This window comes from Pogonomyrmex barbatus, unplaced genomic scaffold, assembly GCF_055798465.1.
Source record: "Pogonomyrmex barbatus isolate J1 unplaced genomic scaffold, ASM5579846v1 scaffold3, whole genome shotgun sequence".
NCBI lineage: Eukaryota > Metazoa > Arthropoda > Insecta > Hymenoptera > Formicidae > Pogonomyrmex > Pogonomyrmex barbatus.
In genome coordinates, this window is record NW_028297127.1 from 5,909,102 (window position 1) to 5,935,095 (window position 25,994).

Consider the following 25,994-nt stretch of genomic DNA (forward strand, 5'->3'; position numbering starts at 1 on the left):
AAGTCCACTGCGTTGCAATCGGAGGCTAATAATAAAGAACGACATGCATCCTATTTCGAGACTACGAAACTATGCGGAGGAGTATTCAATGAATGCATCGTATTCATGTAATCCAAGTGTGACATTCGTATCTTCAGGTTATATCACAGCCGATAATTAAAAATCTTCAAATCAGATAATCTTCCTTTCAAAACTAGAGATATTAATAAATGTGACAATGACACGTTGCGATAAACGCGGACTGACAGTTACAAAAATTCGCTACCTCTGTGAAGTATCTTATCTTTAAAAATTAATTTTTTGTCATAATTCTGTACACTTTTGACGAAATCGAACGTTAAATACGATGTCAAAATGTGCATTTATTCAAACCCGAAAAAGATTCCCTGAGAATTCTCTGATTTTCAAGATAATTTGTCAAAAATTTCAAATAAAATGGAAGTATAATATTTTTAAACGTATCTTATAAATAAATATATATTTATTGTATAAAATACTTAATGTTTTCCATTCATAAAAATTATAAATCGTAAAATAAAATTGAAAATCACTCGAGTTTTAATAATTACTAAAAAAATAAATATTTTATGTTGCAGCCAATTTTAAAATTTTATTTTCATAATTTAAAAATAAAAAATTATATAATTATATAACTGATACAAAATTCAGCTTTTATAACATTATTAAAATAAATATCCACCTTTATTAAACAAAATTGCGTTTAACATGAAATCGTGGTCTTCAATATTGAATATGGAATATCATAAAGTCAATGTGCTCTGTTGTTTAGAATGGATGAGTCCTGTTATCGTTAACAATTTAGACAATAAACTCCCGATTATATAATAATATAATAATATAAAGATATAAAATGTTAGAAAAACAATTCCCTGAATAAAAATATTCAATAAAATTCTAATTTTTCAAGGTGTAAACGGAATTCTCCCTGAGAATTTCAGGGATTTTCCTAGGATTTTTCTAGACAGTAGACATTCTGGTGCACCCTCGACTCGATAATATCGTCGGTTCCGCTTCTCGTCGATCGTATAATGAAGCGATAAGAGGCGCGTCAGTTGGATGTTCGGGATAATCCGTACTGTTAAAGATGCCGTTATTCGACTGCGCGTGGTGGATGCGAGAACTTCAAAAAGGAGCACTGTCATCATCGGAGGAAAATCGGCCGTCACGGGCCACGGATGACGGCGCTTGGATAGAAGCGTTCGCGATTATCGAAATTCAATTCCGCCGGCGCGTAATTTTCCGCGGGCGTACGAATGCGGACGACGCGCGGCCGTGTCGAGTTTCAGTTTATAATTCGGCATCACCTGAGGCTCGTGTATATAATATACGGGCCGAGCTGGTTACAGACGCGAGCGCGTCTCCAGTTTCGACCGCATCCGGTGCCATTAAATCCGCCGCGCGAATTCGGACGAAATTAGATTGTCGCGGTACGCTGATTATATTATGGCGAGGTCCAAACTTCGCTTCCATTGTTACCCCCGTGGTTTACTCTCTCTCCAGCGTGGTGTCGCGCAAAATCGAAGTCGTAAACGCGAGCTCGAGACAGACGCGTTTACCGCGGCATCTGTACGTAATTGAGACCCGCACAGTCTCCGCAAAATATCATCTTCTCCTATCCTATATACCCGCACTTGGATGTAGATCGGAGCTGGAACGATCAACAACAAGTTGAATTCGAAACATGAGAACTTCCTAGATCGTATCGTGTAAACCATTAGAAAGAACACAGAAGCGTAAACACAACCGTACTCTCGTTTCGGAGAGATCTGTCAACGGTTTCCGAGTGGTTCGCGCGGTCCTGAAAATAAATCGGAGACGGCATAGGCGTCGCGAAGATAAAAAATGATTTAAATAGTACGAATATCTGAGTGCGCGCCGCGATCGACATACTTTTCATAAATTTCATTAAATAAATTTTTATTAATTTTAACATTATTTATATACCATTTATATTTTGATATGATTCATTTATTTCAATAGACGAAAAGAACAGTTTTTGCTAAAAATTTGGCTAGATACAGATGTGAAAAGTAATTTTGTTGAGTCGTCAAAATAATTATGTAGAACATTTAAACTGGTTGTTTAAAAGAAATTTTGCAGTATTATCATATTAAAATGTCTTACATATAATAATTTTAATGGCTCAAAAAATTATTATATAATATGCTTAAGCATGATAATAATTTCCGTTCTTTTAGGAATTAATTTCAATATCCTGCATAATTATTTTGATGGCTCAATAAAATTATTTTGCACATGTATGTCTGGCCAAATTTTTAGAGCCTTCAGCAGAACTTCTTTCCGTATCAAAATGCTTCTCCTTCTCGCTCGTCAAACATTAAATATTTCTAAGGAAAACATAGAGTTCCTAAACATTATTATTAAATATTTCTTTTTAATATTTTCAAATTTTTAAAAATGTTATTAAATATTTCTAAAAAAATTTCAAGGTAAGCCACGTTGACGTTCGCGCATCGATCGAACGACGAGAGTCCTGCCGACAGACATAAACGACGAGAATATGGCGAGCATGATCATCATAGTTCCCGCTTCTGGACGGACGATGACGTGCTCTCTCGCTATCAACTTCCTGCTAAACGCGATACACACGCTCCTACGTTATTGCGCCCGGGGGGGTCAATGATCCGCGTAGTTCACGAAGTTATCGGAGTTTTTAACGAATCACCCTGCACCGCGCGAAAGCGTTTGCGTATCGCTGAAATACTACGAGCTTCTTGCTCTTTTCTTTGCGCACAAGCCGCGGAAGCAGATCGCTAATTTCATCTTCGAATACATTAACAAGGAAAATCTCGACGTCGAAAATAAGCTCCCGTATTTTTCGCAAGAATTATTGCATAATTAGTGACGGAGCAGAAAGCTTTGAGCGTGATAACTTTGAAGTTGATACGTGTAACGTACAAAATTGTTCTTTATTTATGCTCTTTTAAAATCGCCAAAAATTTTAAAATTGCCAAAAAAATCATCGCTGAAATCGAATATCCAGATGCACGTTTACATGAGAACTTTATTTAATATGAATAATAATGACGAAAAAGTAAATTTCAATGGAAAGTTAAAGTCTGAATGTCAAAGCGACAATCGAAAAATCCCGGCTGAGTAAATCACGTGCAAAAAGCTTCTGCCAATCTACCAATCATTGCGTACCAATTTCTATGTAAAAGATCACGAATACTTCATTCATGCCTATTGTAAATCGTATTTCAGAGGTTAACAAAGGACAGACAATCGCGTAAATTCAATCGGAACGGAATGAAAAAGCGGCGCGCATGAGCGGACGCGTATCAAATCTTCTAAATTGATATCGATTTTGTTCGGACGCATAATCTCGTCGCTGGACCCAAATCTGATTTATAAGGAATATTTCATGGAGAGATAGAAAGAAAAAGAGAGAGAAAGACGAGTGTAGAAACGTCGCATAAATTTACGCGAGTCAGGAGGACCAGATTCGCGGATAAAAGCATCAGTTCACAAAAATTCGCGAAAATAAATTTATGAAATGGAAAAATTTATGTAAACGAATGAAAATAATGAGTTTTCCTTTTAATTTGAAATATACATCGCGATACTAAAACTATACTGATATATTTTTGATCTAGTATCTTCCGTTATATGTGATAATCGCGATTAAATGTAGCGATAATTTTTTTTTTCTTTTAACAATCCACGTAGAACTGTAATGTTAGACGTTTTTATAGCTTTGTAAAATTTCTGTAAACGAACATATAAGTTCTTCCTACGGAATATGATGCCATTATTTCTCGCTTGTATGTCATATTCGTGACCAGATCATAACTCGCGATCCCTCGGTTCACCATTTAAGGCCTACCATTTTCCTCATATTAAACTGTGACGTCAGAAACGAGAAATCATGCGAATTTTTTTTTCTCTAACGCTGTTTGTTGAAATAAAATCTTTTTTTTGGTATGTCGCCCTTATAGCATGTTCAATGACAGAAATTGATAACAATTGATACTGATAGCTTTTTTTTAAATTTGCAGTTTAAAAAATCTGAATTAACTCTTGTGAAATTCATATTTTTCATTGAAAAATATACGGCATACACATGCCATAGAAAATTATGTATTACACGGGTTACAGATAAAATTAAAATTATATACACGTTTTCATTGTAAACTGTGTGAGTTTTACATTTATTATTTGTACAATTTTACGTACATTTTGAATGCAAGCTAACTTATATGTGCATTTGGAAACGCAGAGTAACGAAAAAGATAGTTTTGAATATGTGAAAAAATTAATTTATTTCCAACATACAGCACAAGGAAAAATGTATACGATTTTCCACTTTAGAATTCAATTCGCAATTCAATATCTGCAATGAGGAAATAAAAATCTCACATTACAACATCGATCGGCGATAATTCTATATAATTGATTTTCTTCCTTCGTCTATTTTGTAAATAGAATTATATAAAAACACAAAATTATAGAAGTAGAGTTAGCTAATCTGGATTGTTATGTCTGAATTTTAAAATTATTCCAATATCGCATATAATCCTAAAAGCTTTGATCAATTAATTCTTTATTTCTCTCGTCCTCTTGCGATCTCATTCCTTTATATATATATATATATATATATATATATATATATATATATATATATATATATCTTATACATAAATCACAACTTTTATAAGAATTATCGCGTATCAATTTTACAATTGCTCCAATATTGAATATAATTTAAAAAAGCTTAATTATTTCTCTCTTCCTATTGCAATTTTGTTCCTTTGTACATATTTTACAGATAATCATAATTTTTAACAGAATTTTCGCGTGTCAATTTTACAATTGTTTCAATATTGCATAATTTAAAAAAATGTTTAAATAATTCTTTATTTCTCTCTTCCTATTATGATTTTGTTCCGTATATATATTTTACAGATGATTGTAATTTTTATAAGAATTGTCGCGTTACAACTGCATACAATTTAAAAAATAATACTTAATTAAATTTTTATTTCTTCCTATTCCTTGTCTCTTTGTATTTTATGACCGTTATTTTCATAGAAATCGCTCGACTCAAGAAAATGTAAACGTGATCCTACACGTTTCGATCTCGCGACCTTCATGGATAATCCGTCGGCCTCGCACGCGCGTCCGCTTCTAAAGTTGGGTTCACGTTGAAGCTCATTAGCGATTCATTGATGTATTTTCAGGGGCAGGCAATCACGGGAAATTCTTTGATATAAAAACTTTTCCGCCAGTATTTTTACATTCATCAATTTATCATTCAACTTTTCATCCTTTGTAACTTAGTACAAAATTATTTTCCAAAATACGGACATAGTGTTCCATTGGAAAACTATCAAAATCATCTTTTCCGTGAAAATTTCGACGCGTGTATCTCCTAAGCCGCTTCCGCATTCCACGATTACCTATCGGCTCCGGCAACAGTCGCGAGATCTATCGCGCGTAATCGTCGAACGCGAACGAGGACGAAAGATGTACATATGTCATCAACCCACCCCGATTGACAACCAGCCGTCTGTTTACCAACAAGAGCGACCGGCCATTTTTCGAGCGCGCGACGCAGCGCGTTCTCGGCGTGCAGGGCGTAACCGTCGGCCCAACAGGGCGAAAATGCGCGATATAATTCATGCTCCTAACCCCAAAACCCCTCCCCTCCTGGCCTCCCATTGATGTCCCGTCGGGAGGCATCCCCGAGTGTGAACGCGCGCACTCACCTTCCGGATATGCCTGCTTGCTCTGCACCAGGTCGATGAACATATTCGTCACGTTGTACAGCTGGCCCATGCCCTTCGGATTGAACTTGGTGGTGGCGTTGTAGGACAGCCCGACGGTGTTGATCGTCGAATAGCTGAGCGCCTGCGAGGCCATTATCTCGTTGAGTTGCCGGTCCAGATCTTCGCTGATCGCCCGCATGCGGCTGGTCAGACTAGTCGTCTCCTCGCCCAACACCGGCCACACGAACACGAACGACACGGCGAGTACGCGCAGAAGGGACACCAGCACCGTCGTCGTGGTCTCCATCACCACAGGTTCCCGCCTATACCGATTCATCATAGCGACTCGCGCCCAGGACGACGCGCCGCTACCGACTGGCTCGGCTCGTCCCGCTCGTCGCCACTCGCCGTCGCGGCGACTGGAACGCCGGAATCGAACCACCGTTTTCCCCCACTCCACCGCGCTTCCCACGCGCCATCTCTCTCGCTCGCTCGCGCACGCGCTCCTTCCCGCTTTCTCCCAGTCGTCTGCCCGTCTACCCGTCTCCGTCTATCGCGACTACGGAAAAGAAGCCTGCTCTGCGTCCGCTTGTTCCGCTATTTTAACGTCGCATCCCGGGACGAGTCTACCGAATAGATGACTGCGTTTACGTTTCCCTCTGTTTCTTTCTTTTCTTTTTTTTTCCGCGTTAATGAAGACGTCTGGCGCGGAGCTATCGGCGCGTGTAATCGCTTCGTCGCGGTGTCGTCATTAAAAATGCCACGGTGTTGAAAAGTGAAGGAAATTAGGAATAGTACCGTGGAGGCGCCGATCGAGTTGCCAGCCGGCAAAATTCGAATCTTAATCGTGAGTGAAACAAGTATGGCGGCAGGGAGATGAACTAGCACTCGATTTGGCTCGCGCTTGATTTCTCATCTCTTTTTTATCATAACGAAGACGCTTTCCACCCGCGATATCGTCATTAAATGAGAATCCAATTATAGATTAAGAGGTTACATTAATCGACAATTCATAAACATTGATCAATACATTGATGGACGTAACTATGTTACTAGGTACGACGAAAGGTAAATTCCAAATATGGTGAAAGGGAATAAAAGAACAAGGAATCGATGTGGCGAAACATGTTTGTTTTCTCATCTGCTTTTCGCAATAATAAGAAATATTTTCTACCTTCCTGAAATATTCTCGTTAAATATGACAGAATCCAATCGGATTCAGAATCTGAATTAATTATTCAAAAATATTGATATATTGAGATAAAAGTCTATTCTTTGTCGCAGCACTGGATTGAATTAAAATTTTTTATATATTTTGCTTGTGCCAAACTTCAAATATATATCTATTTCATTTTAAGTATAAAACTTTTATACTTTAGTTACAAAGAACAGACCTCAAATTCTCGGTAAAAAATTTTCTATATATAATATTATATAATTAAAAGGCGTTATAAAATATGTTCATACATAAAAATATATAATTATTTATGTAGTGATGAGTACAGATATACAAATGATTATATACAAAAATATATGTATCAATATATAATTATATGTAATTTTTATATATAAACATATTCTATATATAATTATACGTAGAAAATTCTTTATCGGATTTCAATCGCGAATGAAACAAACATGCCGAGAGGGAAAACAGCAAAACTGCTTAAATTTTATTATTTACATTATGTTTCTATGTAACCTAATATAAAATGAAGTAATTGTAGATGAGAAAATTTTGCGCGCAATTTCATTCTTGCAAATAAGTTCGTATTTTAAGTAAATTTAATAAATTTTCTAATCTTTCTTTGATACAGGAATGTGTTATATCATTTCTCTTTCGGTTCATGGGAAATCTGACGTATTTTTGGAAGAAGACAGCTAAATGGAAGTTGGATTGTGGACCTTCTCTCCTGGACAGCGTGCGTTTTCCGGAATGAGCCCACCGCTGCGACGACAATGGAGAGAGATAATTCGTCGAACGTAGTGAGTTTGTGTATCTTTATCCACATATATATATAAGTATGTGTTACATACATAGAATTATATTTGTATTATATATAGCTATTAAGTTAGCGCCAGACTATGCGCGACTCATGCTATTCGAGATTTGCTATGAAATTTATAAATAGCGTGAATGTACATACATTACGTCGTCAGATTTGCTATTTGAATTCAGAATTATTATTATGTTACTATTTATATGCAATTCGTAGGTGGACAATTTTTTTTGCATTAATTAAAGAGCGCAAATTATAAATGGTGGCATTACTGGTGCTCGCTACGGCTTCGTCTTGTTTCTCAGAAAACGTGAAATCGAAATATGCGCACACGTATATATCATTATATGCAACGCAATGTCAATGGCATCTTATAATAAGTATTACGCTTTCTTTTATGTGATAATAATATACTATGCTGAGAGAAAGTAATATGCTCGCGTTGCGTATCATGATTATTATCCTCGTGAGAGATTACCGTGAGAACTATACATGATGATGATGCTCGAATTGTCTTATGGAAACGATTGCGTCATGCGCCTTACGTACCGTGATGCGATGCCAGAATATTTATTCCTTTTACAATTTTTTTTAGCACTTGAAATACCGGTCATTTCTAATCACTTTTATTTTTTTTTTTTTAATAATTTTTCTCGTATTAGAGAGACACGATTTTGAAATGTTTTAACTTTTTATTCATTCCTTTTATTTTGATGGAATATTAATTCTTTTTATTTTGATGGAATATTAATTCCTTTTATTTTGATAAAATATTATAAAATCGGAAAATTTTTACATTCTATTTTTTTGATATTAAAAGAATAATAATTTAGAAAAATAAAAAAAATGATCAAAAATAAACTTGGTATTTTTAGCGTTAAAACTATCGTCTATTTTGATTGGAATCACATTTAACAATTTTACATTGAATTTACAAGTAAATTATATGTGATAAGGTTGCTGTATAATATAATACAACAACAACAACAACAATAATAATAATAAACGTACACATAATAATATAATAATATAATAAAAATAGCCATGTCAATACAAATTTATCCGAATTTATATATAACTCTATATATAACTATATATAACTTTTAGTTATACTAAATTGTAGAAAAAAATAAGGAAAATTTCTTTTATTAATACCACAATTTAACTTCTTATTTTTAAAATTTCTTATTCTTTAAATTTCCTTTTTCTTTTTCTTCTATAACTAACTTCTAACTTCTTTCTTCGGAATTAATTTAAATCTCAATCTTGAACGATTAATATCGCTTTGTTCGCGTACGAAGGCGAATGCTCACCGGGATCAGCAGTTAGTCGCGAGCGCCATGGTCATCGATTAGATCGCAAGTGCACGACCGAACGATTTCGTTTGGTCAACCGAGGTCCCAGCGCGCATCATTTCTCATCTCATCGAATTCGGATGGTGCAGAATGTGCGACGAAATCGAGGTCGCTACTTCAGGACACTGAAAAGTGCATTTCGATCACGCGACGGCCGTTGCCTTTTGCCGCGGTGACCCGAAAACTCGCAACGGATCCAAAGATTCTATTGAAACTAGAAAGAACAATCTTAGAAAAGAGAATCTTGAAAAATGAAGACTAACGAAATTAAAATTGTTTCTTTAAATGCGTTAAATTTAAACCCTAATAAACAACTTAATTTTATATCTTAATATCAATTTCTCGATTCACTTTCTCGATTTTCAATTTCTTTAGAAAATTTTAGTAACATCCAGACTTTATGTGTATAAAATTTTCGAATATTAATTTTTATATTTCTTTTTTGTATATTTAGAGAGTGCCTTTCTATAAGAATAAATTTCGTATAAATCCAAACATTCTCATGTGACGCTCGCCAAAGAAACGTTAGTGGCCATAAATCCTTCTGGGATAGTAGATTTCGATTCCAAAATTTATGGCGAACAAAATGAATCCGTAGCGCATATATTTTAAAAGAATTGAAATCTTACATCATTCTTTAAAAATAGTAAAATAGGAGTAACAGGATAAAAGTAACTACTTTGGAATTTATTGTAAATAGAAATGAAATAATCCATTAAGACCGCGCATCAAAATTTTAGAGGAAATTAATGACGTTAGCATTAACAATGTTAATTGTCATGTCTCAAATATTTATCAATAATTTAAAAATCTGACAATTTAATTCTGTTGTGTTTCCGATTTAAATTGTCATTTCTTCTTATATATTGTATTATGCATTTTACAAGTTTTTATTGAGATTAATTTGCGAGTATATAAATTAATGTATCAGCAATTATATATCGAACAATTAGTTAATTATAAGCAAATTCCGAAGTTATTAAATTTTATACGTTATCGAGAATTGACAATTCGATCTGAAATTTGATAGCTGTCCTGAGTGAGATATTGATATAATAAAAGCATATCCTTATCAATTTATCACTTTATTTTCATATTTATATTGTATGTAATATAATTTATTTTATCGATTTATTTTATATCGAAAATTTATATTTTATTAAGAAAATGATGTAGATATGTGATCTTTTTAAAACTTATCATCTAAATATATAGATACTTTATCAAATGAATTGAATAATATTACAAAATTAAATTGATAATATATATTTACTTATATTTGCTAAATTAGAGTAAATTAGAGTAGAACTTAAAGTATAAAATAAATATTCTGTAATCCTCTTACATTATTAATATAAGTATTATATTATTATAGCTTTAATAGCGCCGGATTTTTAATGATATTTAATAAAATAAACGAGGTTCTGAAACTTTCCATCGATTTCAGTTGGAAATCGAAAGTATTGAGGACGAATTAAGAAGCGTAGAAACTTTAAGTAGCGTGACTCCTCGATTTAATGGGCTTAGGTAATTCCTTGGCACTGGTGGATTCATTGGATGGAATTGCGGGTATTTCCAACATCAATGATAAATTTCGATCTTTTTGCGAATTCACCAAAGTTCTAAAAAAAAAAAAAAAATCAAAGATTTTTCAAGCGTGAAATTGTCTTAATAATTCACTTATCAAAAGAATTAATTTAAAGATCTAACATTTTATTAATCTTGGAGTTTTATTAATTGAAATATAAAATCAAAAAATATAAAATCAAACTTTTAATCTTGATATTATTTATCAGATATAACGTATAGACGTAACAGATAGATTCAATTTAAAATATTGAATGTATTACTATTGCGTAGTAATGAAACATAATCATCGATCATTTGTTTGGTTAGCCAATTACCTAAAACACATAGGAGAACTGATCATTTTATTTTGCGATTTCAAGGTACAATTATTCATTCAGCGATCAGACAAGAACTGGTATTTTATAACGTGGTAGGACTATTGACTACAATTATTCGCGCACATGGAAATTACGAGAAATACCTGTTGGGAATGTCAGTCGATGCAACACTTTTGAGATCAGCCGAGAAAGTACGTTGGAGGTTGTCCACTACGTCACCTCCGTCATTATCGTGGTCGGTGATCACGAGTGTAGGTGTTGTCGTTAATTTGTCTTCGTTCCTTTGGATCGCTTTAGAATTTATTACGGAATTGTCGGTGACCGATGCTTTTACCGTGATCTCCTCAGCCGTTTCCCGATTCCGAAAGAGTGTTTCCTCAGATTGTTTCGTTAAGTGGTAATTATTTGTGGGAATTTGCTCAATTACTTCGTCAGGATATCGATGCAGCACGTTCTTCTCGTAATAATATTGTCCAGGTTTCTTGATAACTGCTACATTGTTCTTTATCTGCTGCGCCAATGGCCTTGGAACCTCGGTGGTAACTCTTTGTTGAGATATGTATCCGGAATGACCAGGATGGTGAACCGTTTCGATCGTTTCGCTAACGATCGTGACGCTTTGTACCTTCGTTGGTTTTGTATTAAAATTTCCTTCCTGTTTATGTATTTGGAAACCAATCGTGGAAGTTTCCGACCAGTATGGAGTACTAGATAATAACTGATCATTTAAAGTGGATGATTTTATGGGAATTTTATAAGATTCATTCTGTTTATTTGAATCTGTAATGGCAGGGGGTTCATCGACCGATGCTTTTGAATAGGAAGATAGTTGTGACTGATCGTCTTTCTGATGAATTAGATGATTCGTTGGCCTTTGAAGAGATAAAGGAGAGTTATAAAATGAATCTTTGCTAAAAGTGGGTCGAGTAGTATCTTCTCTTACATAAGACGAAACATCCGTCCAACCGCTTTGGATAGATGACAGTATTTTTTGATAAATCGGAGTAGTATCCGAGTATTGATCGTAATTTGCGGAAGATGAAGTACTTGAATCTGTAAACGTGTCTTCTTGATAAAAAGGAACATTTGTTACAGAATTCGGAACAGATTCAAAAATCTTTTGCAAAGGATCTTGAACAGGAGACTGCGAGTCTTTCTTCCAGTTTTGAGAATTATATTCGCTGCTTGGTCTATTAATCAGTGATGTTTGATGAGAATTTTCAGTATTATAACTCGGTGGTTTAACGTCCGGTTTTTTCTGATACACGTCAGGATCGTCGTAATCGTGTGGTCTCTCGCTAGGTCTCTTTTGATAAGTATTTAAGTTCCATTGTCCCTGATGTGGCTTTTCCCCAGGACCAATGGGGTAACCATTATTCGGCCTATTAATCAAATCGTCATTTTGCAAATGAAAATTACCATCTGGCTTTTGTATGCCGTATGGTTCCTGACTCGGTATATCTGGTCGAAAGTTTGTTGAGGATATGAATATACCATAAATTGGTTTTTGTGTATGATGCAAATCATCATTCGGTTTTGAGTTGGCTGAAGGCTTAGGTCTATTATAATTTGGTTTGTGTTCAAATGGTTCGTGTGGTTTACCGTTGGACTCATAATTCAATTGGAGATTTGGCCGCGTGGTCGTTGAAGATTCATACACATTATAATTTGGTTTGTGCATCTCATAAGATTCATCATTCGTTGCATAATTCGGTCGGAAATTCGGCCGCGTTGAAGGTTTATATCCATCATAGCTTGGTTTGTGTGTATGATAAGATTGATCATTTGTTGCATAATTCGGTCCCGTGGTTATTACAGATTCATATACATTATAATTTGGTTTGTGCGTATGATAAGATTCATCATTTGTTGCATAATTCGGTCGGGAATTGTGGAAGGATTGTGGCCGTATGGTCGTCGAAGGTTTATGTCCATCATAGTTTGGTTTAGATGTATAATAAGATTGATCATTCGTTCCATAATTGGGCCGTGTAGTTGTTGAAGGTTTATATTCACTATAGTTTGCTTTGTGCGTATGATAATGTTCATTATTCGACGTATAATTCGGTCGAGAATTTGGCCGTGTATTTATTGAAGGTTTGTCATAACTTGGTCTGTGCGAATGATAAGATCCGTCACTCGGTGCGTAATTCGGTCTAGTCAACCACGTATTTGTCGGAGGTTTAGGTCTTTCATGAGTATGCGCTGGAAGCGAATCATGATACGATGGTCCATAATTAATCAAATAACCGTTAATCTCATGATCTGGTATTTTGGTACTAGATGTCTGCTGAACATTTGTGTAATAAGTATAGAGAGTTGGTCTGGGACTGGTGGCAGAATAATTGTCGTAAAAGACATCATCTTGCGCGAAGGCAGGCGATCTGTATCCATAAGCAAGCGGATTCGGATTATGGGGATCACTGAAAGTGTGGGGAATGTATGGGTGACGTGCTGAATAAAAATTTGACGAATGAGGAATAGACATCGGTATAGGTTTTTCTTGCGGCTTATACAGAGGATTTATTATAGCGTGATTAAGATTTGAGATCGGTCTAATAGGAGGATTTTCCTGTATCTTTATGTGTGAACCATAAATACCCTCGTTCACGAAAACGGGCGAATTTACGGCATTGTTCTGAACCACGATTGTGAAATTGTTATCATCCGGACGTCCAAGTGGTCTTTTCACGATGATTTTATTCTCTTGATTAATACTATTTTGGAAAGGTTTCTGAGGTGTTTTCTTTTGTTCGGGATTATCAGTTTTTTTCCTGGGATTGACGTTTTCCTCTTTCAATCTATAAATGGGATTTCTCCTCGCTGTCGTGTCGGTCGCTGTTCGTTTAGTCTTCTGCAGGTTGCCGAAGTCGACCTTGACTTCGGATGGCCGTTCGGCCCAGAATTCAAGATTTAAATGTCCAATGTCCGGATGATCGCAAGGAAGACGTTGATTTTTCAATATATCAGCCGCGAGGAAGACGAACGGTTGTATGGTTTTAATGCCATCCATCGCTCGGCACAGCACTTGGGCCAAACTGACTTGTTTGATCTGCTGCAGCTGACCGATGGTGAAGCTACTTTCGCTGTTGGGATTCTCATACCAGAATCGATCGCCACGTCGCAGATTACTGAATTGTTGACCGATTATACAAGCAAAGGTTGGACCGACCAGGCCGCCAAGCACCGAGTTCTCCGCTAGACCGGCCGAGAAGAGATCGATATCCTCCACCGATGAGTATAGTGATGTAAATTTTCTCGCAGCATCCGACGACATCACTCTATTGAGATCCTCGAAGGTTCTTATCGGCGACAGGCTGCAAGGCTCACGCCATCGCACGTAAGGTGGTAAACCGTGATCTCTACCCCGCTGGATATTGAGAGAGGCAAGATCCATACCGAATGCGAAACCAGGGGTTTGAAAGAGATGATTCGTCATCTCCTCGTTCATGAACTCGTCTCGCTTTTGACACGGTTGATTCACTAGGCCTAGGAGAAGGCGATCGACAGATCCCGCTGTCTCTAAATTTGTTGGGTTGCTAAACTCGTTGTGGATCGAAACATCTGTGACAGTATTTATTTCTTGCATTGAATTCTGCTCAATTTTTTTTCTCAATAAAACTAATTATATCCCAAGTAGAAAACAAATCAGAAACTGGCCAAGAATTTACTATTCAGTAAGTTCAAAAGAATAAAAGCTAGCCAGTTTCTAGTGAGTAACCAGTTTTTCTTATATATTTTTCTACTTATAGATATATTTATATTGCATTATATATTATATATATTTATTCTACATTATAGTTTACATATTATTAATGCTTTCCATTTACGAGTTAAATTTTTGCTTCAAATATTTAGAAAATGTTTCCGAGTAGCTCAAATATTAAAATATTATGATTCGAAATTATGATTAACAATTTTATATTTTTGATAAATATGAGAAAAATTACACAATATAAAAGACAAATAATATATCATAGTATCAAATTAATTAATGGAAATATATTTAGAAAATTTTTAAAGAAGAGAAAAAGGAAAATATTAATTCTTGTAGATATCAATTGCATTTTTGCAATGCGCCTGTAGGCATTTAACCACGTATTCTACTATGCAACGAGTACATGCCACGATGCAGCAACGCGGTGCACCGTGTATCTCTCGGAAATTTATGTTTATAAAAATTTTGTTCGTTTTTTTTTATAAAATTTATATTTTGCTATGCTGTATAAAATATTAATTTTAATTTAATAATTAAAGAGAACTTTGATTATTTTAGATGATTATGATTTACGTTAAATTTCAAAAGACAATGTAATTTATCATTTTATAAATCGCGTATTTTAATCGCGTATTGCATTTGGCTATATATTTTATATATACATATGTACTTTCCATTTTTTTATGTTTAAAAAATTATATAAAAATATATCAGATTTCTTCAGAGTTATAGATCTCCCGAAAAATGGGTTTTAAAGTATATTATATTAGTTTTTATTATTATAATAATATTAAATGATAACATTATTATTAATAACTGTTATTAATTTTATTACCGTTATTTACTGCTACATTATAAACATTATTATAATTTTACTTACTATTAAAGATGGGCCTGTGATCACTATCAAATCTAACGAAACTCGGCTGGACTAATGAGTGCCCGAATCGATAAGCCGCTGTAGAAAATGAATTTGCAACGGTGGGATTTACGCTCGGATCGTATCCTTCATAGTAATCCTTTTTAAGTACTTCCAGGTCAAAGATTTTCATCACTTGGCGGCCTGGGGAACGATTATAGTATTTTTACTCTGTCTTCTTTGGTCTCCACGATACTATCGAGCATGTTATTTTCAAGCGAATATAGTAACACCAAATTGAAAGTTGTCTTACCAAGAATGATCGGTAGGAATTCTCGATAAGTTATATGTTGGACCACCGCGCCGACGATCCGCCGAGTTTCTTGAAAAACTTTCTCGTCGCTCCAATGGGAGTTCAGAGCGGATAGTTCCACAGCTAGCCTGTTGTGCAATCTTAGAAAAACGATGTGCAGGGACGTGAGAGCAGGTTGCTCGCTCAGACGTCCGTCGCCGGCCCGGAAGCAGGTCGTGGACAAAGAGCCACGTCTGCACAAGTCGGACTCGCGTTTCAAAAGCGGAGATCTCCGCTGTATTCTTCCGTATTGCAGTAAGCCTGAGGAAGTTCGGAGGTTCGAATTGAGAAAGAGGGATTCTCGGGAATTAAGGGAAAAATTACTCCTCTTTCTTCTTTTCTCTTCGATAAACCAATCGGAAGTGGTGCACTCACCGTTTCGAAAGATTCTCAGACTATCACTATGCATGGCATTGCTGCTGTAAACCATAGAGGCATCCAGGTAACTGGTCACCTGAGATAATTGTTCCCTCCGGCCGAATTCGCAACCCTCTTTAGGAGCGGGTCCGCTTCTCAGGAACTCCAGACACCTCACGCCCAGAGGACCGTAGAAGCTGTCGCGTGGATTCACTGTTATCGGAAGACACTCCGGGTGCTATCGACATATATTAGGGGTATATATTTTCTTCCTCGCGGGGAATGTCGAAATGCGAACGTTTTGAGTGTAGAGATGAAAGTTACGGCTCTTAAATTTTTCAATTTGAAGCGATTACTCGTATCGAGATATACAAAATTCAACGCGGACGTGTCGGCACGACATAAATCATTTTTATACAAATAAAAAGTGTTTTAAAAGTGTTTATAATGAATCGACATTATGGCTGGAAGTTATAAATAATAATTGTTGATTATTTTATTACCATGAATTCTGACGGTTGAAGACCGATGCCTCTTTGCAAGCAACATTGTGGCACTGTCCCATTAAATCCTCTGCTTTGACCGGTAGCTATTAAAAACAAAAACCATAGTTAAATGATAAACATAATTTTAAAAAAATATTTAAATAAAAAGGAATTTAAAAAAATGTTCAATAATACACCTGTCAAATCATGGTCTACAAATTGTCCCCATTGCATTAGCATATGAGTAACGGAAGCTAGAGGTACGTCTTTATTTTCGTGGATTACGTTTGAGATATCTCGTGCGCTTGGAAGCGGCCTTCCGTTCTTCGACTTTCTAATACTTTGAACACCGTCATCATATTCCGGTGGGAGAAATCTAAATTTAACGATAAACTTTTTAGCTCAATTGAAGGGAAATATTTTTCTGTTTTGTGAACATTGCAGTTCACTTCATCGGAGTGAGAAGATCATTATCAAGTTGCTCTGATGAAGAGAATTGCAACATTAACGAAACATTGGATTTAACAATGTATCATAATAGTGGTAAATGTATTAATTTTTTTGAAGAAAGCAACTGGAAGGCTTAAAAGTATTATTAAATATTCTCTGTTTTTTTTTTTTTATATTCAAAGATCATATTATCGTTGCTTAAATTACCTCAGCATCGCAGACATGGCGGAGCCCCACCAGAGATTTTGCAAGTTGTTGCAACTGCCGTCGGATGTTCTGTATCTCAGACTAGCCCGTGGGCATTGAGGTGGCTCTCGTCGCGGACATTGTCGTTCCAGCGAGGTTCTCCGGGTAAGCTTACTCCGGAACAAAGGCAACTCCAAGGAAGCGTTGGGAAACCTGAAGAAGCGATCAAAGCAGGAATTCTCGTAAAGTTCCTTACCTCGACATTACAAATTTACTATTACTTACTAGAAACTTACTTTTTTAAGAACATAGTGGTACCCTGAAGAGCCGCGTAGCCGAATTTCGCGAGATCTCTCGCTTCCTCCGACTGGTCGTTAAACGCCGCCACGAATCTCGCTGGATTGTCGCTCTTCAGGTAAAGACCTATGCGTTCGTTTTTTTCACATGAGATTCCTCGTAGATCCATACATAAATTATACCGACTAATACGGTCGCAATAAATCAGTTTACTTTCTTTAAGCGCTTACCCATTGAATATAATTTAGGCTCCTGGACATAATAAAGATCGTGCATGGCTTGCAATCCAAAATCCGCGGCTTTCATTAAATCGTCTTCCTCGGATTCCCAGTTCTCCTCCTCGGTACGACTCTCCAGAGTTTGATTATCAACTTTCGAGTCAGCATTCTGCGCCTTCGCGATCGCATTGGTCATTTGAATAGGAATGTCATCCGACTTTTCTGCAAAGTGTGCCTTCGTCGTCGAAGAGACATCACCGGTGTTAGAATCTTTATTCGCTCGGACATCGTCGTTTTGTTTCCGAGGAAACTCTACTTGTTGCGGGGTGTTATTTTTCGCATCGCCCAACGATTTCGAAACGTTAAGTTTGACGCCGGCATTATTCAACGATCCGGTCAGAGGCTCCCCCTCTCGATCGAGTTTATCTTCCGTCTTTCCGATTTCCCCGTGCCCTTTTTCTCTTTTCGCCGATTCTGCTACTGCGGAGCTTTCAGAAATGCGCGATGCGTTCAAAAATTCATGTCGGATTCCATCTCCCGTCTGATTCGTCTCTTTCGCAGGAATGTACGTGATTCCAATCTCGGAATCTCTTGGCTGTAACACATCCGCCGCTACCTCGTCTATCTTTTTCTTTAGCAACCCCGGTACGTATTTCAAGCGCGCTTCGACAGGATACGAAGTATTTGCGTTACTTTCTTGGATCTTTGGGGTTAAAGGATTGTAGTCCGATGAAATATTTACTCGTCTCCTCAGAACATCCGTTGATGTGAAAAACGATTGTTCGTGTTTGTCGGAAATTCTTACTTCATGATTTGACGTTTGGTCTCTCGTGTAGGATTCTATTTTATCGTTCGCTTCCCTCGGCTTCGATGACAACGCGCAGGAGAGGGAAGAGAGGACGATGCTGATAATTAAAAATTAATAAAAATGATTAAAAGTTAATTGTACACGATGTAACAGAAATGTGTTCTGCAAAAGTGGTTAAATCCAATTATATTTTTATTAATAAATCGATAAACGTTGATTGCAATAGAGACGTATTCTGTGAAAGTGGTTAAATCCAAATATATTTTTACTAATAAATTGATAAACACTGATTGTATAAATGCCTGTTGAACAATCTTGAACAAAAAATTAATGATTTAATAGATGGATATCGTTACGCGCTTTTCAAAGCATTTCGCATGGTATTTCGATAGCGATTTAACTTTCACTGATATGTATGCGAGCGCTGATATCGATCATGTTCAAAGTAACATTCAAACGACATTTATGTCATGTTTTTCCCACTCGTGACATTGACTTTATCGCGAACTAATCTGCATGATCAAATACGGGTATTTCATTCACATTCGCGATACGTCGTTTTATAGACGCTCTCTCTTTCTCTTGCATTCTCCCGCATCGCGATATTCAAACGAGTATTTAAAGTATTGTTATCAGGAAAAATTCATTGTTTATGCAACATTATTTATATGTATACAACACTTAATATAATTTGCATATTATTATTACTATATAAATTAGGTTTAGACAGAGTTGTGACATTAAAAACTGATTCTATTACCGTTAATGTAAAATCTATGACATTTAATGACTACGACGATTGAGTTAAGTCAATTAATAACAGTCAATGACATTTACTAACATGATGGAAGATATTAATTGAATAAAAGAAAAAGGAGCACTGGATGAATCGAAACATTCACTAAATGAAACTGTCGAGCACTGCGAGGCGTTAGGATCGAGAGAGAGAGATGTAACGGGATCGCGAATTGTAGAACGGCAAAGCTACGATGGACTAAAGATATTATATTGACCTTGTTGAATCGTTGAAGAGACCTTTTCATGAATTTTTCGCGAATGAATGTATCGTAAAAGCATATAGATATTTGCACCGAACATATTTACACTCTAATTCTTATTCATATCTAATTCGATATTTATATGTCTAATTTTAATATTAATCTAGAACTTCATTCTGGACATTCTGGTTAATCAATTTTTAAACAAAAGTTACATAAAAAATATAATTTCGATGGCCGATTAATTTAATATAGGATACGGAATAATAAATATTATTAGTAGACATTATTAGGAAAAGTGAACGAATTTTGGATTTTATGATTAAGATACGGTCCAATTTTAAGTTTGCATCAGAAAATTAGAAAATGGAAACACTTATCGACTTACAATGCTGCAAGGCGCATTTTGTTCCGGCGACACGACTCTGGTTGCTCTCACAATATCTGGCGATGCATATTCGGCAGCGCGAAGTCGCGAAGTGTCGCACGAAGAAAGCGGCGGAGAGCAAGTTTGAGAGAAACGGGAAAAAGGCGGAGATAAATAAAAAAAAAAAAAAAAAAAAGAGGACCACGAAGATGCGCGTGGATCGTCAAATCGGTGGCCTTCTCGAGGACGGTTAACCAGGTACTAACCGGCGATCAGATCGGCCGACTGGTCTTATCCACGAGGAAGGACGGTGCCTCCGGGCTTTGCTTTTTGTTCGCCGATGTCGGCGTCGTCGTTTTTTACGTATCTTTACTGTTATTCGCGGCACCTCGGCGCTTCATCTCGACGTTATTTCGACTGCCCACCGTTGATCATCTTGTTACGGGAAGGTCGATCGCCTCCGGTCCGCTCGCACGTCGCACAACAGGAAGACTGGAGATCACGCTTTCTATAATTGCGCGACGGCGCATTTACGGTTTCTTGAATACGGATCCAGAATACTCATTAGACGCGAGGGGGACAAGTCGAAATAAAAATGAGATTACATTCTAATTTTCCGTGGCACGAAAGCTGAATCCGGGCTCTTTTACTCCTTGTTGACGAAGTTTTTTCCTCCTTGTCGATCCGTTAGAGTCTGACAGACTTCAATTTAGTCAGGAAAGCGATATAAATAAATGCTACGTATTTTTTTTTGTTTTCATATTTATCACATATCTGCGTTATGATCAAATTAAAATATATATAAAAATTATCGAAACATTTTTTTAGCAAATGAAAGAGTGAAAAATTAACAGGCAACTGTCTTGCCGAGAGCAAAAATATGCACGCGAGGTGTCACATTTTTTTTACCGGATTAATGCAAAGTTGATTACGGTTATTAATTACCTCGTCAATGTCTGGCCGCTTTCTCCTGCGCTTGCAAGCTCGCTATTGCTTTGCCCGTGCCATATAATACTTTTGCGCGGACTTGGACTCTCCTCGTGGCTGTACAGGTCGTCCCAGACGTGGACGACGAGCTTCCGGTGTTGCCACCGGAGCTCGTGCCTAACTGCAAAGTGCCACTCGCATAATTCGCGCCTCTGCAACTCGTGCAACCCTCCGACATTGTGCCGCTGCTGATATCGTCTCGCGCTATTGTCGAGAAACTTTCCTAAACGAACAGTAATCTCGCGATAATCGCAAACATAATGAGAAACGATATTAACAAGAGCTAAAAAAAAAACAATATCGGAGTTTTTTTTAGAAATTAATTACAATCTGGATTAATTAATATAACGCTACATATAGATTTTCTGTATAGGTTTTTTTACTAATTTAATTAATTATTAAATAATTTTTATTAATTTATTGCATTATTAAACAATTATGAATTGCTTAATTTAACGCAACATTAAATTACATCTCAATTATACTTTAATACTTTAATTGAATTTTAAATTATATTTTAATTATATTTTAATGCTTTAGGCGAAATATATCTCTAATATGCACATAATTATTCACAGCTCTTTACAATATAAAACTCTTAAATATAAAATTAATAATATATTGTAAATCAAATTGATCATTAATTTTGGCTATTTGAAAATTTATTATTAGGCGCTATACGGAGTGTGTCCGTTTGTGTTGAAACACGTAGTCTGTATGTGTTGAGAAATGCGGGGGTCAGGGATTGAATAGCAACGCCAAAGAAAAGCCTGAAGCGTATTTGACGGCTATAAGCGTCGTATCATGTCGCAACATCGCCGGACATAACCATCAGTGCCGGTTAATATATTAAGCGCCGCGTCATGTACATAGATGCTCGCCATTCTTCTTCCGGATGAAGACGTATATTTCCACGTCGTCTCAAAAATTGTGTCACGATTTGCATTAACTTTTTAAGCACGGTGTACCGGTGTTACTTACTTTTATTAAAATTTCAAATTAGTCTTTTCGTCTTCTTCGATTTTGACTGCAATAATTTAACGACGTTGCGACTAAATATATAATGATTACAATTACTGCTTGTGATAGCTTGTGATAGCAGCGTAATGACTATTTCTTCGTTCGAGTGTTTTATATTATCATTAATCTTTCTAACAACTTTATATAATTAATTTAATAAAGTCGTTTTGTTTATGATACTATTAATTATACATGACAGGTTAATTAATTATAGTTGGGCAAAATTTTGCAATTGAACCATGCAATTTTTTGCTGTTCCTTCGCAGTCGAAGGCATGTCGGCCGTCTGTTATAATGTGCAGTGTGCGGCTCTGACCCGCGTGCCGTTCACCATAAATCCGGGAAAATCTGGGTTAATTATACTAATGGCAATATATGGCGAGCTTTCCTACCGGTGACCTTACCGGAAAAAGGCAAAATTCCGTAACTTCCTTGCCTAGTTCGTTAAAGCAAATTCTCTGAAGAAACATTGTCCAATACAAAAAAAAGTCAATGAGAAAATAAAAGCAATAAAATTAATTGCTATATAATTCTTACAGATAATACAGTATTTAGAAATTTGCTCTTTTTCATTTCAGAACTCTTTTCAAACTGAATATAAAAAATTATTTATTACTGATTTTTATATATCAAAAATTGTTGAAAATCCTGATCTGATAACAAAAAACATATTTTTTGCAATTATTTCTGTGAAGTTTATTTTATAAATTTAAAAATTATATCGGATATATTATTTTGTATTTCTATTTCAAAATCTCGAATATAAACGATGACAAATCAAAATTCAAACTTATTCTCGCCAATCTCTCTCAGCATCCGTTACTAAAAACTTACTCTTGTCGGCGAGTACTTTTAACGAGACAAATCGATCGAGTCCAGGCCTTATCATGAACTGTTCCAAACAATCTTACGAAACATTTTCCATGGTCAATTCCGTTTCTTCGCAGGAGAGTCACAAGGTCATCACGTCGGTTCTTTTGTGCTCGGGATACCGATTTAGAAAAATGACGCGTCGCGCGATTTTTCGCGCGGATTTCCTCGACCCCGTCTTTTACCCCGTTTGAAACGGAGGCGCGCGTTCGAAAATCGACGACAAAGGACGTTCGCGTGTCCACGTCCACGGTGCGAAGGCGCCGAAGGAACTGATCGGCCGTGTTCCAAATAGCCGGTCGGTAGGCTTCACCGAACACTCGTCTCTCTTTTCTTCTTCTTCCTCCGCGTCGTGCCGGTCGTTTGTCGTCGACGTCCTCGCCGTCGTTGGAGTCGTCCTCTTCGTCGCTGTTGTCTATCTCCTCGCCTAGGAGGGGATGAAAACGACAAAGATCGAGATGACCGGATTCCGGATAATTCACGGAACTTCAAACTACGGAAGCTACTGGCACTATTTAATTTAATTTAATCTCCAATGCCGATCTGAACTAGAAATTGGACAAAGATCGTTCGATTTTCTTTAAATTCCTTAAAATGTGAGTCTAAATCGCTATTCAATTTATAAGAAAAAAAAAAATCTTGATTCATTTGATTCAAATTCGCAGAAATGACGTAGAAGTTTTCTAATAGCGATCCCGCAAGGGTTGCTTCGCTTCCCACGTGTCAATTCCACGTGTCTTCGTATGCGTGTTTACGAAAAATTTCCACGTCGAAACCCCATCCCCGGTTTCTCCGGTCTTGACTCCTTCGCGCGGCTATGACTCACGATCGTGAACTCCGCTGCGTTAAAGAGGGAGAACGGCGGAGGGCGAGGGAGTCGGCGGGCGCAAAAGAGAAAGAACGCGGAGAGGAGAGGTATGTGTATTGTGGCGTTGCGTACGGCAGAAACCCAGCTTGCCGCGCGGCACGCAACCTTCGATCGGTAAAAATTGGACCGGCGAGCGGCCGGCCGGCCGGACCTTGTGTGCCCCGCATAATTCTTTCGTAACGCGGCACGGCTGCACATGCACAGCACCGAGAGATCCGTGTAAAGCCGACGCGAGCTGGGGCAGAGTAGAGAGCGACGGTTCTGCGGGAAGAGGGGACCCGGTCGCCGGATGCGTTTCTGGGCCTCCGCGGGCCTTGCGGCCGCACGCGGCACCGGAGGGTGCGCGGCTCGCGGTGGAAAAGTGGGATATCGCCACGGACGCGGAGAACGCGATAAGTTTATAATTCTTTTTTTTTCTTTTTTTTTTCTTTTTTTCTTTTTTTCTCCGCTTCTGACGCTACGTGCAAAGCGTGTCTATGCTCTGCGTGTCTACCCTTACGACTTTATGCTGTACTTTATGCTGTACTTTATGCCTCGCGGAGCGGGGCACAACGCGGCCTATTGTGTCAGCGAACTGCTCCTACAGCCGTCACGCGGAACAACTTGGCGTAATAATTTGATTGATACTCGCGCTGCTCGTTGCATATTCAGCCGCGTGCCGTTGCCCGACTCGTTGCGTCAAAATCGCCATTAACAAAATCTGTTTTGCATAGCAAATCCGTGCATAGCCTTGCATCAGAATGCATCAGAATTCAGCACAACATCGCATTGTTCTTCAAAAGGAAGTTAAAAAAAAAAGAGCGGAATAAATAACTCGACATTTTCAATTACCGGGCAAGTCGGCCTAAGAATATAAATTCACGACCAGAAGATGGACGGAAATAGATCAATCTATTCTCCTCAAATTTCTTGAGAAAACGTGAAGATGAATCTTTATCAATTTATATATACATTTATATATTTATATATTAATTTATTTAACAAACGAAAATCCTGATTCAAATTCGCAAAAATAATAAATCTCTTTGAAAACGAATTTGTAAATTTATTTATAAATTTTCCATTTGTTAATATCTCGAACATTCCTGAATATCCCTACGCGATTATATCAGTTGTTATCTACTTTTGCAGGTAAAAAAAGTTAATTGAAATACCGTTATCACTCGTGAAGCGTCTCTCAGTCGTTCGTGACGTCGTGCAATTAAATGCCAAAGCGGACTGACTGTATAGCGTTGCGCTATCAGTATCTCGTCAGTGGGTCAGTCAACAACGGGGTCAGCCGAGGGCGAATCCGGACTGTGGGTCAGCCAATCGCGTACGTTCGTGCGGTATCCGTGTTTTCGCGACAATGACTATTAACTGTATACGTATACCATACACCCGCAACACACGGTTAAATTTGTGCCGGCACTTCCGCAGTGGCGTAGCATTGACTCCGCTAGGCCAGAAATAAATCTAAAAGAGGCTCGACCTGATAAAACTGCAATAAGTTTTGCAGCGAGTGTAGAAATCTTTTTTTTTTCTCTGTGTGTATGTGTGTGTTTATTCCGCACGCTCTAATCTTATGTCCTAGTAAACAGACCGGCGGACCAATTCAAAGTTTGTTCATGACAGCATCCACTGATGCAATTAGCGGCTACAGAGAAAATTATTAACAATTACCGTCATTAGCTATTATCGCAATCGTGTAATAAAGAACCGGCCGGTGGTTTGGATTACCAAGACTTTCTCTTGTTTCTTCTCGACGTTTCGCGCGTTCTCCAGTTTTTATCCCATAATTAGACTTGTCTTACACTTAACACGTTAGTCGATGCCGTTTGTTTAAAAAATTTGTCACTCGCGGTGCATTCGCCGGAAGAGCGGAGTGTAGAATGCTGTCTCTAAGGTGGGAGATAAATAAAGAGTAGGTGGTGGGTCTCGTGGCAAGACGAGAAACAAGACGGAAGTGGGTCAGCAGGACTATCGGTCGCCGAGGGTCCGGGTTCTTGTCTCACTCGCGCGTTTGATTCGCCGGAGGTGATGATGCTGGGTGGGATCGGATGGTATCCAACGGATACAGGTTATCCCAGAAAAGATGTAAGAATCGACATAGTATTTGTTGTTTGTGAACGCAGAAAATAAAAAATTTTTGTATATTTTTATA

At 37.2% G+C, this 25,994-nt stretch overlaps 2 protein-coding genes and 1 long non-coding RNA gene across 19 annotated transcripts in view; 1 reads left to right on the forward strand and 2 right to left on the reverse strand.

The window, feature by feature from the left end:
* The window catches only part of LOC105429242 (prominin-like protein), a 42,384-nt gene extending 36,233 nt beyond the window's left edge, over window positions 1-6,151 (reverse strand). For 5 of the 7 annotated variants that reach the window (XR_016139923.1, XM_011642087.2, XM_011642086.2 and 2 more), the window contains exon 1: window positions 5,751-6,151. Coding sequence is in view for 6 of the 7 variants with exons in the window: in XM_011642087.2 (XP_011640389.1) it covers window positions 5,751-6,090 (340 nt within the window). In the remaining variant the exon portion in view is untranslated. The remainder of the gene's footprint in view (window positions 1-5,750) is intronic. The other 2 variants (XM_089079942.1, XM_011642089.2) reach the window with 1 other exon arrangement.
* The window catches only part of LOC148935965 (uncharacterized), a 154,546-nt gene that overhangs the window by 15,895 nt on the left and 112,657 nt on the right, over window positions 1-25,994 (forward strand). Inside the window, exons 1-2 of one of the 4 annotated variants that reach the window (XR_016139926.1) lie at window positions 6,287-6,818; window positions 7,568-7,736. This is a non-coding gene — a long non-coding RNA (uncharacterized LOC148935965). Of the gene's footprint in view, window positions 1-6,286; window positions 6,819-7,567; window positions 7,737-25,994 lie in introns of those variants that run through there. The other 3 variants (XR_016139924.1, XR_016139927.1, XR_016139925.1) reach the window with 3 other exon arrangements.
* LOC105429244 (uncharacterized) lies at window positions 10,072-25,809 on the reverse strand. Of its 8 annotated transcripts, none has more exons than XM_089079934.1 (13): window positions 25,514-25,809; window positions 22,948-23,410; window positions 21,053-21,317; window positions 17,947-18,839; window positions 17,716-17,842; window positions 17,441-17,632; window positions 16,981-17,159; window positions 16,802-16,887; window positions 16,317-16,536; window positions 15,903-16,202; window positions 15,611-15,793; window positions 11,156-14,576; window positions 10,072-10,727 (listed from the first exon to the last, which is right to left on the reverse strand). In XM_089079934.1, exons 2-13 carry the CDS (start codon window positions 23,000-23,002, stop codon window positions 10,598-10,600), a joined length of 6,051 nt encoding a protein of 2,016 aa, XP_088936060.1. In that variant the 5' UTR covers window positions 23,003-23,410; window positions 25,514-25,809; the 3' UTR covers window positions 10,072-10,597. The 8 variants fall into 8 exon arrangements, with proteins under 8 accessions (XP_088936060.1, XP_088936058.1, XP_088936059.1 ...); XM_089079932.1 differs by having other exon boundaries at window positions 25,006-25,809; XM_089079933.1 differs by lacking the exon at window positions 25,514-25,809 and having other exon boundaries at window positions 22,948-23,695.

Excerpts from the sequence above, each read along its gene's own strand:
- LOC105429244 (XM_089079934.1), bottom strand. The coding sequence starts at position 23,002 with ATGATAAGGCCTGGACTCGATCGATTTGTCTCGTTAAAAGTACTCGCC. Across the intron at positions 16,888-16,980 it reads TGTAGACCATGATTTGACAG|CTACCGGTCAAAGCAGAGGA; the intron begins GTGTATTATTGA and ends TGTTTTTAATAG. Across the intron at positions 10,728-11,155 it reads TCGACTGACATTCCCAACAG|AACTTTGGTGAATTCGCAAA; the intron begins GTATTTCTCGTA and ends TTTTTTTTTTAG.